The sequence below is a fragment of the Dama dama genome, chromosome 21 (assembly GCF_033118175.1).
Source record: "Dama dama isolate Ldn47 chromosome 21, ASM3311817v1, whole genome shotgun sequence".
NCBI lineage: Eukaryota > Metazoa > Chordata > Mammalia > Artiodactyla > Cervidae > Dama > Dama dama.
The window spans coordinates 22,235,752-22,247,805 of record NC_083701.1 but is presented as its reverse complement, the minus strand read 5'-3'; the positions used below and the strand labels follow the sequence as shown (position 1 = coordinate 22,247,805).

Genomic DNA, 12,054 nt, shown 5'->3' with positions numbered 1-12,054 from the left:
TGTGTTGCTGCCTTAGAAGGATGGATGGGTACCACAAACTCGTGTTCTGGCTCTGGAGCAAACAGCATCCAGTTAGCATCAGAGGTGACAGGCGCACAAACAGGAAAACCAAGAAAACAAGGTGCTTTCCTCCACTTCACTGTGGGACTGAGATGCACACAGTCAACCCAGGATGTTAGGAAGTCTAACTGCAAGGTGACTTTGCATGAAATGCCTTGTCTAAAATCCAAACACTGATACGTACTTGAGAAGGATTTTACAGTGTAAAGTTTATTAATAACTGGAAATTGAGCACTCCCACGCTAGCAAGGTCAATCAGCTGTAATAATCATTGAAATAACTCCAGTGAAATATCACTGCCGGGTAATAGAGCATATTGCTCACTTTTCACAAATGACTCCCCACACAAACAGCTAGAATGAAATCAGCTGGGTTCTGTGAATCCGTAATTGCGGAACACCACCTTGAGCACTCAGTCACATCAGACTTGGCTGTGAACAGCTGCAGCAGAAGCCCATTCAGTCGTACTGTGAACTGACTCACGCAGTACAGTGCTGTCTCTTAAAGTGGCTGCTCAAGGCAACATTCAGGGACCATCTCAGAAGTGCTGGGGAGTCAGTGACTCACGTGTAATGTACTGAATGCTAGGCTCTGACTCTGACCCCTATTAGCTGCTGCTGACACTATACGAATCTGAATAGAAGCTCATCCTGTGAGTCACCTGGTGCTGTAGCAAACCAATCTGCTGTATTCCCAGTCGGCCCGTGATTCACATGATAATCATAAGGGGATCTGACTTGATACATGTGATTTCAAAACTCAATTCTGCTGAACTGATTTTGAAGCCTGCTAGAAAGTCACTCCTTACTTAGTGCCCTGGATTTCCATCTGTGAACAAGTGTACAGAAATGCCAAACTAAGGGTAAGATATCCAGTTCACAATTGGAGAGAACCATGGTCTCCTTCTTCAAGGATGCAGATGCAGTTCTAGAAGTACTTTCCGTGGTAGATACATCATTCCTGTGAATAACTTTGCAAGACCGCTCACTTGAAAGGCTCTGCCACGTCAGACCACTTATGTGAAGTCTGGGGGCTTTTCAGGTAGCACTAGTGGTAAAGAAACCACCTGCCAATGCAAGTAGACTTAAGAGATGAGGGTTCGATCCCTGGGTCGAGAAGATCCCCTGGAGGAGGGTCAAGCAACCCACTCTAGCATTCTTGCCTGGAGAATCCCATGGACAGAGAAGCCTGGCAGGCTACAGTTTAAGGGGTCACAAAGAGTCAGACATGACTGAAGTGACTTAGCATGCACACACGTCACGTCATTTCTAAACCACTTATGTGAAGTCTGGACCTTTAAGCTGCATCTGTTAGTGAAAGGTGAATGTCATGAGCCGGCTCCATGCAGAATTGACAGAACACCAGGACTTTTGGAACTGTTCAAGTGTCTGAAATGAAACCAGCCACCTGGGCCGCTGCATTAAAATAAGAAAGCTTCTTTACCTCTCTCACTCTTAATCTGGAATCATAAAGTCTCCTTGTATATAATCTAAGTTGTGTATGACTCTTTTGCAACCCCATGGACTGTAGCCCACCAAACTCCTCTGGATCCATGAGATTGCCCAGGCAAGAATACTAGAGTGGGTTTCCACTTCCTTCTCCAGAGGATCTTCCCAATCCAGGGATCGAACCTGAGTCTCCTGCACTGGCAGGTGGGTTCTTTACTACTGAGTCACCTGGACAGCCCAATCTTGGAAGACTTTCCAAAAAGCTCTCTTACAGGCTAAAGACCTTCAAAGCCAGGAGAAAGGAGATTAAAAATCTATGAAAAGGTCAAAAATGTTTTCGAATGTAAAACTTCTACAAGGGATTAACAGAATATTCAATCAAATATGTTGAGTTCTGGCCCGAAGGCCACAGGGGCAAGGCCTCGCACCAAGGCCACAGAAGCGAAGCCCAGAATCAAGGTCACCTCTGAAGCTGACTGAGCCACTTTGTAACCTTGCCAAAAGCCCCTTGATCATCACTGACCAGCTTCCTGACTCCCAATTAGGCAAAGATGCCCACTCCAGTTAACACCCTATAGCACCCCAACCAATCACCTAATGCCAACCTTCCAGCAGGAATTTTTTCTGAGGCTGTAAAAATTTACTATTAACCCACTAACACTGTCGGTTTTCCCTGGTTTTCCCTAATGGTGGTTGGACCACTGTGCTCACAGTGTCCACTTTATCTCTGCTCTTTGTTCTTAATAAACTTCTCCCTTCTGAAATGCTCTGTGTCTGGAAATTCTTTTCCAACCCGTGCTCGGACTGCTTCAAAAAAATGTGGGATATGAAATTCTAATGCTGTCTCTGCTTTGATCTGACACCTTTCCATACCTCGAGCAAGTCACGTGGTCATATCTTCTGGTGTGAGGGACCACGATTAAGGGGTCTGACAATAGTAACAACATTACTGCCTGGGCTTTCTTATGTTGAAGATAATGCATGCTTGTATATTTCTTCCTTCTGGTTTCCTATCTGTTAGAGTTTCATGAATCTGCAAGGGTTTCCCAGGTGGCTCAGTGGTAAAGAATCCGCCTGCCAATACAGGAGACTCAGATTTGAACCCTGAGTTGGGAAGATCCCTTGGAGAAGGAAATGGCAACCCACTCCAGTACTTTCCTGGGGAAATCCCATGAACAGAGGAGCCTGGCAGTCCTGGGGTCTGCAAGAGCTGGACATGACTGAGGGACTGAGGACACGCATACATCAATCTGCAGTCAACAGAAAATCATCTGCTTGGTGTATAAGAGCCCTTGGCATCAAGTCAGATCTAATTCCAATCCCATTTTGGCCTCTGTTTAGCTGGAGATGTCTGACAGGGCCCTTAACCTCTCTGAATGTTTCCACATCTGTAAAGTGAAGGAGGTAAGTGAGTAATCTGAGTTTTATCGTTCTATCTTTGTGATATCAGGCTTCCCTGGTAGCTCAGCTGGTAAAGAATCCACCTGCAATGCAGGAGACCTGGGTTCAGTCCCTGGGTTGAGAAGATCCCCTGGAGAAGGGAAAGGCTACTCTCTCCAGTATTCTGGCCTGGAGAATTCCATAGACTGTATAGTTCATAGAGTCAAAAAGAGTCAGACACAACTGAGCGACTGATTGGATTTTAGGAAAGTTAGCATTTCTAGCTCCCAAGTTTCCACATTCTTTTAAGTAAAATGGACTCAGTGTAGTATTTTAATGCAGACATTGGATTTTCCAAATATAGCATGACCTAAAACATAGTTTTAATAAATATTTGGTTTACGAAGTGAAATATTTTGAAGTTTAGAGATAATCTTTTCTTCTTTTTAAAAATAATTTTATTTATTTATTTGGCTGCACCGGGTCTTAGTTGAGCCATTGGAACTCTTAGCTGTGGTATGTGGGATCTAGTTCCCTGACTAGGAATTGAAACTCCACGCCCTGCACTGGGAGCACAGAGTCTTAGACACTGGACCACATCAGGGAGGTCCTGAGATAATATTCTTAAAATGCTATTTGATGTTTATAAATAAACAAAATGATTATTTGAAATAAAAGGGTCCATATAATGTAGAAATGTATTGTTTTTAAATTTAGATACTGACAGAAAACATTTTCTATTTTCCTAATTTTGATGGACATCTTCTATTTCATTATGTATACTCTTTATAACAAATAAGAGGTGCACTTTGTTCTTGATCTTTTTATAATTTGAAGTCTACTTGGCCAATTTAGCATCAATATAATAACAAGAGTAATACTAGCTTTTGTTGGTATGTAACAGGGCTCTACTGCATTAATTTACTGAATGTGTGATAAGTCTCTTCAGTCGTGTGGGACTCTTTGCGACCCCATGGACTGTAGCCCGCCAGGCTCCTCTGTCCATGGCATTTTCCAGGCAAGAATACTGGAGTGGGTTGCCGTTTGCTTCTCCAGGGAATTTACTGAATGCTGGCAGTCAACCCATGGCATACCTACTCTTCTTATCTCTATTTTACAGACGATAAAAACTATGGCACAGGGAGGTTGAGTAACTTGCCTGAGGTCACACAGCTAAGGGGAGATCTGAATCTAGACAGTTCTTGAGTCCAGGACTTCTACCTATTACGAAATATTGTGCCTCCTACGCAATACTGATACCTGATACAAAAGATGACACTAAATTTACAGGACGAGGCCCAGTAGAAAATCAGGTCGTGAGCAAAAGGAAAAAAAAGCTAAGAGTTTACAGACAGATCCGTTTCATTACAAATTTCCTTTGCCAAGTCTTGGGGAAAAAGTCATACCCATTTCGTCACCTCGGACCTTTGTTTGGTCAGCTCCACGATCTGGAACCACCAGAAGGGAACTGAAGCCCAGCCACGCAGGGGCCCTGCGCTCCAGAAGAGGGGAGCTGACGCCAGAGGGTGACGAGAAGGTGCCCCCGCCACCGGGGAAAGCGCGAGCTCCACGGGTGAATGACTGCTTCGGCCCGCTGGTGGCGGAGGGGCGTTCCGCCGGCGCCACAGGCATCCGCTGCGGTCGGGACTCCCCGCGCCCTCTGGCCAATCGGCTCGGCGGGGGCAGACAAAGAGCGCTCGGCCTCGGCCGGATTCTCTGGAGGAAGGGAAGTCGGGGTGAGTTCCCCCGGAGCGCCCTCCTCCTCATGGACTGAAGCTCGGCCTCGGCGCCCACTCCTGCAGCCGGTCAACCGCGGGGAGCGCGGGGACAGAGCTGCAATCCCGGCCTCGCCCCCTGCCCGCCGCCCAGGCTTTTCCCGCTCGCTGGCCAGTCCCGGGGGCTCGCAAGCCATTCGAGTCCCCAGGCCCTACCGCAGTCGGCTCCGGCAGCGCCGAGACCATTCCCCATACCCGCTGCCCACTCCTTCCAGCCCGCTGCCCCCACCGCTGGAGGGCCTCGGGCGCACAATCCAATCCCGCCTGCGCCCCCTCTCCTCCGCGACCCCTCCCTTGCCCACTCCCCCACAATCCGAGGAGGGGAGTCGCGGCGCCCACCGACCCCCCAAAGCCCACTCCCTGCCGCGCGCCGCCGCCCCAGGGGTCCACTCCAGCTCCCGGCCAAGTCAGATCTCCGTAACCTGGGCTCCAGACTCGTTCAAACTTCCAGCGCAGCCCCGAGAGAGCGGACGACTAACCGCTCGGTTCCTGCAAGTAAAACACCCGCCGCGCCGCCTCCACCTCCTCGGCGCGGGCAGAGGGTGCCGACAGTTCTGTCCAGTAGGTTTTCAAGAGCTTCAGGGCCGACACAGAGTCAGACCCCCGCGGCTCCGTGGCGGGCGCCCGCCGGAGTGGAAGTCTCCACTTCCTCTCCACCTGGGCGCACTGCCCGCCTCCGGCGCCCGGAGTTTCCCAAATCCGCTTCGGGTGTCAGTAGCCCACCCACTCACTGACGCCCGGTCACCGGGGTGGAATCCTGCGGACTCCTCGGCGGAGCCCCCTGGAAACGCGGTCACAGTCCAAGCCCGGCACCCGCTGCGCACTGACTCAGGCCTGCTCCCGCCACCGCGGTCCTGCCCCCCGTGCGTTCCCCGCGCGGCCCCCGCCGCCCTGGGATCCGAAGTCTGAGAGCGAGTCCGGAAGGGAGAAGGAGCCGCTGAGCTAGCGGGTACTCACGGTTCCTCGGTCCACCCGGCGAGCTGGAGGGGTGGCTAAGGCCAGCTCGCCTCCGTCCGCTGTGCGCATGCGTCCCGCGAGTGCCTTATTTTTATTATAATTCCAAGTGCAGCCCTCGTTAAGCCCGCGATCGCCCTCCCTGGCTCTCCTCTGCCTTTGGCTCTCGGCCTTTCCAGTCGCCCTCTTCTCCTGCTCTTTCCCTCCCTTGGCTCTGCCTCTCCCCGCCCCTCTCTCCCTCTCCCTGGCTCCGCGATCCCAGGGCTCGCCTCCCTCCTGCGGCGGCGCGATGCTCTGCGGCGAGAGCTGGAGGTCCTCATCCACGCCCGGACCGTGGTCCCCTTCTCCAGGCCCTGATTAGGACGTATGGAGAGTGTGGGCGCCGAAGAACCCCCTCGGCTATTCCTTACGCTGGGGTTCGCGAGGACTGAGTGGGACTCCCGCGTGCGGGAGAAAAAGCGTGGGACCTTGTGAATGGAGCGCTGGGAAGGAGGAGCCAGTGTGCGCGCGGGAGTGGGCCGCGCGCCCAGGTGCTGCTGCCGGGAGAGTCCGGCCGCCGACTCTCCGCCTCGGCAGGGCAGTCCCCGCCGTCTCCTCTCCCCCGAGTGCTTCTCCCAGCTCGCCCTCCACCCCCTCAGGCTGCAGCCTCAGCCTCCAACGGCCTGATACTGAAAAGGGGCTCCTCACCCCCTCCCCACCCGCCCGAGAGAGTCGAAGGCCCCACCTGGCCGGACGGCGCGGGGGTGAGGGTGGGGGGGGGGGGAGCGGGGGATAACTAAACTCCTTTTGGAATCCGAGGAAGGAGGAGACCTGGAGGGTGGGGGGAACCCACCGCCAGTGGATAGTGGCGTCCCGGTGAGATCGCGGACTGTGAGGAGACCACAGTACTCACGGGTATGGGCGAGCTCTGCCCGGCGCTGGCGTCCACTTCCCGGGGCAGGCGTCCCCCTGGGGGTCGGCCAGGCAGTACTAGAGCTGCCCTGAGCAGGAGCGAGAGGCGACCCGTCCGCTCCTTGTGCCCGGGCGAGAACCCGGCGGCTGGCAGGGCGGGGATCAGGGCGGAGAAGTCCCGGCGCCGCAAGGGAGCCTCAGGAGCGGGTCGCCGAAGGAGGAGAGCGAAGAAGCGCGCGAGGCCGGAGAGCGTGCTGGAGAGCAGGCTGAGCAGCGTCGGGGCAGCGGGCGAACCCGGGAGCTGTGGGGGGCCGGCGGGCAGAGCGAGAGGCGGGGGAGGAGAGAGACAAAACCACACAAGGTCACTGTAGGGTCCGGCTACAGGCCGAAGAGGAGGTGCAGAGTGCCAGTCTGCGGCATTTTGAGGCGTTACTTTGGGGGTGCAAGGGAAGTCGGTGAGAGCAAGAGGAAAAGGACTCTGCTTCGCTTCTCCCGCCTCTCATTCCTCCCCTGTCTTCCCTCTCCGCCCCTTCTCCTCCCACCCCCTCTAACTGCCTGCTACTTAAGGTATGGTCCTTGCACCGGCAGCTTGGATAATACTTGGGAGTTTGTTGGAAAACCAGAATCTCAGACCCTATCCTGACCCACCGCCTCAGAATGGGAATGTTAACATTCCCAGGGAATTCTGAGACCCGTTCCCTGTGAGGTGCGGTGCACAGCAGTGTCTGTGTTCACCTCTCTTGGTTCTTTCGAATTTGGTTGAAAATCTCCTAGTTCACTTTTGCAACTCTCACTCTGCCTCATCCTCTCATCCTGCCTCTTTCTCTCTGTTTTGTTCCATCTTCCAAAGTGCCCAGAGCTCTACTAGAGAGGGGTGAGGTCACCAGGGCCTGTGAGAACTGTCCAGGGGAGGCCTGGTTACAGGCAGGAGACTGAGGGGCCTTCAGGCTGGAGGAAAATGCACTGGCGATTTGATTTCGGTTGTGCTGGGTACTAGGGTCAGGAGAGACCAGAATTTAGCACAATCTGCAGCCCCCATGCCACACGCCCTGTGTCCATCTTATTCCTCCAGCGCAGGCCTCTCACCCTCCACTTGTTGCTTGGAACATCTAAGAGGCTAAGGTAAAGATAAACTATTATTTTCTTGGTATGTATCAGTTCAGTTCAGTTCAGTTCAGTTCACTCAGTCGTGACGACTCTTTGCGATCCCATGAGTCGCAGCACGCCAGGCCTCCCTGTCCATCACCAACTCCCAGAATTTACTCAAACTCATGTCCATCGAGTCTGTGATGCCATTCAGCCATCTCATCCTCTGTCGTCCCCTTCTCCTCTTGCCCCCAATCCCTCCCAGCATCGGTAAACGTTAACTTAGAACTCAGGGGCTCAGGACTCTACCTTGCTACCAACGCGACAGCTAACCTTCGGAAATTCTTATTCTTTGAGTTTATCTGATTCATTTACGCAGTGAAGGGATTGAACTCTGGCTTTTTGAGGTCACCCGCCTTGTTCAGGTTTTTGGAGCTCTCAGAGCTTCTTGGTCCACTAACATTTAGTGAAGTTACAAACCGGAACCTAACTCAGCCAATCCAAACAGCCCCCGCAAGCAAAGTGAAAAGACAATTTAATCTGTGTATGAAAAGCAAGAGCAAGTGGTTGCCAAGAAAAATAAAGGTGGAGGAGGGAAGCAGCGAATACAGGCGACCCGGGGGCGTGGCGCGCGTCCTCGGGGCGCGGCGGCCGCTCTCCAGGGTCCTGAAGGCGGGAGCAGCCGCGTGGGCTTGGCGCACGTCGCCGTTAGGCAGTGGCAGGGCCAGGCCTGCTTCCTTTCCTCCGGTGGGAAGCGGGTGTCGGGAGGGAGCGAGGAAACCTAGCAACCCATTCTCATTCATGAGGCCCTTTCTGGGAAGCTGCCGGGCGCGCCGGCTGATTCGTCCTTCGCTCGTTGGTATGCGCCTGGCGAGAGTGGAGCTGGGTTTGCATTTCCGAGCAAGTTCACTGTTTAGCTTCCCTCATTACCTTTTCCTAGAGAACGGGGTCGTTCTCATGGTGTTTTCATTCTCCGCGTGCGGACGCTTCTCTCCCGTCCCCCGCTTTCTGGATCTCTGCCGCGTTTATTTTAGGGGTTGGACCCGGAAATCCCCGAGCCTTCTGGATGCGCGCCAACGGCTCACTGGAGGGGGGAAGTGAGAGACGCGGAAAGAGCCCAGAGCCGGTCTCGGCGCCCAGGGTCTGTCTCTCGGGGAGGGATACAGGCGAGCAGCCCCTGGGCGGGGGTTGGGAGGAGAGCTCGGCCGCGGTTGCGCCCCTGGATCCGGGCGGGATGCCGCTAGCCCCGGGCGCACCTGCGGGGACCGTGGGCCATCGGCCGCGGCAGCTCCAGAGCTGTGCCCTTGGCCGCAGGCCTATGCCGCTATGCTAAGCAAGTCAAGAGAAAACAGGCCTGGTTCCCGGTGACCCGGAATTGGCAAGCCCACCCCGCGGCCTTCCCAACCGGCTTCAGGCAAGCGCTGGAACAGAGCGGAGAGCGCAGAACCGGAGCCGCAGGCGCACCTCTGCCGAGCGCGCCCGGCTGCTGGGGCTCTGAAGGTCGCTTCACAGGCCTTTCGTGGGTCCCGGTTTTCAAGTGGCTTTTCGAGAACACGTGAACCTGTAACCTGACTCTTCTCCCGCCCCAGCCGTTCTTCCCGAGTTGCTGGACGCCCCTTCCTCCGTACGCTTCATTAGGCATTGCGCTGCGGTCCTGTGAGCCCAGACAGAGACGCTTGTGAGGGAAACCGCGGACATGTGCAGGCAGAATATAAAAGGCCGGCTCCTTTGGGCCTCTGGAGAAGTTCACCTCTTCTTCTTCTCTGGAGTGGTGTTTTCCCTCGGGTCAGCAGTCCGCTCCCCCCAGTTCTGGCTCCTGTCTTGCGAAGGACCGTCGGCTTCTCCAACTAGCGGGGGTGGGAAAGCTGGAGGCATCGGGTGCTGAAACCCAGCCACTTCCTTTGCTCCTTTTGGCAAGGTCAGAGCGCGGAGTATCAAAGCAGCCACAAAATTCGATCCCAGAAAAGTTATCCGAGGAGAGACCTTCAACCGCAGGCGGTGCTGATCACTCCGAAAAGCCTTATCTTACTTTTAGGCCAGGTTCTGTATGACAGTCCAAGGGTTTGAGAAGCAATTCCAAATGGAATCATCTTGGAATCTGTATTCCTAAAAGCACTGCTCCCAGGGACTCCAGAAGTCTTAGGGAGTCCTTGATTCTGATGGGGAATCCACTTTCCTAACTGTTCATATTGTTTACTGAACTAGGCAGAGTCAACATGAACAGAGTCTGACGCCCTTCGAAAGGAAAATTCAGAAATGTCATTTACCCCTGAATAGTACATTTCATAAAGGAAACATCCATGGTGGAATTAAACTACTTCTTTACCAAAAAAATTCTGAGGGCCTTCAAAGTGAAAATCACAGAATGGAATTTGAAATTAGATTTAATTTTTTGAGCTGACCTATTTTTCCTGAACTTTATTTTTTAAAATTTTATTTTGCTGTGGTTTAGCCATACTATATATTTTAATTTTCTGTCATTGGAAGATGTCGTTTTTCCATGACCAAAACAATCATATTAGTTCACAACTGCAGGGTTACGGTTCTAATTTTGAATATTTTAATTAAAAATGTAAATGAACTAAAGCATTTGTAAATAATAAAAAAAAAAGGATCCATGTACCAAAGTCCTAAGACTTCAAAATCTTCCTCCCTGATCTTTCTCATTTGTTAGCTCACTTAAGAGGCTGAAAAAAGAACAGAAAGGAAAATAAAAGTAAACTAAAGCCTGCACTCTGTCTTCTGTAATATTCCATATCTCCAGAGATCAGGAAGAGACTTTTTTATTACATATCAGAAAATTAAAAAGAAAAATTCAAAACTCATTTTGAAGCTTTAGTGATTTTTGGGGGGTCTCTACTCTATAAAAATTACATTTGTCTACACTAGTATAGTTTTTTTTAATTATGGATGATTACAATTTTAAAATTATATATGTTATATATTATATATATAAAATCAGTTCAGTTCAGTCGCTCAGTCGTGCCCGACTCTTTGCAACCCCATGAACTGCAGCACACCAGGCCTCCCTGTCCATCACAAACTCCCAGAGTTCACTCAAACCCATTTCTATCGAGTTGGTGATGCCATCCAACCATCTCATCCTCTCTCATCCCCTTCTCCTGCCCTCAATCTTTCCCAGCATCAGGGTCTTTTCAAATGAGTCAGCTCTTTGCATCAGGTGGCCAAAGTATTGCAGTTTCAGCTTCAACATCAGTCCTTCCAATGAACACCCAGGAATGATCTCCTTTAGGATGGACTGGTTAGATCTCCTTGCAGTCCAAGGAACACTAGAGAGTCTTCTCCAACACCACAGTTCAAAAGCATCAATTCTTTGGTGCTCAGCTTTCTTTATAGTCCAACTTTCACATCCATGCATGACCACTGGAAAAATCATAGTCTTGACTAGATGGACCTTTGTTGACAAAGTAATGTCTCTGCTTTTTAATATGCTGTCTAGGCTGGTCATAACTTTCCTTCCAAGGAGTAACCGTCTTTTAATTTCATGGGTGCAATCACCATCTGCAGTGATTTTGGAGCCCAGAAAAATAAAGTCAGCCACTGTTTCCACTGTTTCCCCATCTATTTGCCATGAAGTGATGGGACCAGATGCTATGATCTTAGTTTTCTGAATGTTGAACTTTAAGCCAAATTTTACACTTTCCTCTTTCACTTTCATCAAGAGGCTCTTTAGTTCTTCTTCACTTTCTGCCATAAGGGTGGTGTCATCTGCATATCTGAGGTTATTGATATTTCTCCCAACAATCTTGATTCCAGCTTGTGCTTCCTCCAGCCCAGAGTTTCTCATGATGTACTCTACATATAAGTTAAATAAGCAGGGTGACAATACGCAGCCTTGACGTACTCCTTTTTCTATTTGGAACCAGTCTGTTGTTCCATGTCCAGTTCTAACTGTTGCTTCCTGACCTGTGTACAGGTTTCTCAAGAGGCAGGTCAGGTGGTCTGGTATTCTTATCTCTTTCAGAATTTTCCACAGTTTATTGTGATCCACACAGTCAAAAGCTTTGGCATCATCAATAAAGCAGAAATAGATGTTTTTCTGGAACTCTCTTGCTTTTCTGATGATCCAGCAGATGTTGGCAATTTGATCTCAGGTTCCACTGCCTTATCTAAAACCAGCTTGAACATCTGGAAGTTCATGGTTCACGTATTGCTGAAGCCTGGCTTGGAGAATTTTGAGCATTATTTTACTAGCATGTGAGATGAGTGCAATTGTGTGGTAGTTTGAGCATTCTTTGGGATTGCCTTCCTTTGGGATTGGAATGAAAACTGACCTTTTCCAGTCCTGTGGCCACTAATGAGTTTTCCATATTTGTTGACATATTGAGTGCAGCATTTTCACAGCATCACCTTTCAGGATTTGAAATAGCTCAACTGGAATTCCATCACCTCGACTAGCATGTTCATAGTGATGCTTCCTAAGGCCCACTTGACTTCAC

The 12,054-nt window shown here is 51.0% G+C and overlaps 1 protein-coding gene across 5 annotated transcripts in view; it reads right to left on the bottom strand.

Moving 5' to 3' along the window:
• Nucleotides 1–6,074, bottom strand: part of RGS20 (regulator of G protein signaling 20) — a 32,589-nt gene extending 26,515 nt beyond the window's left edge. For 3 of the 5 annotated variants that reach the window (XM_061123306.1, XM_061123307.1, XM_061123308.1), the window contains exon 1: nt 5,621–6,074. In XM_061123306.1, coding sequence (XP_060979289.1) covers nt 5,621–5,689 — 69 coding nt within the window. In that variant the 5' untranslated portion in view covers nt 5,690–6,074. Of the gene's footprint in view, nt 1–4,294; nt 4,299–5,142; nt 5,588–5,620 lie in introns of those variants that run through there. The other 2 variants (XM_061123309.1, XM_061123310.1) reach the window with 2 other exon arrangements.
• Between the last annotated feature and the right edge of the window lie 5,980 nt (nt 6,075–12,054).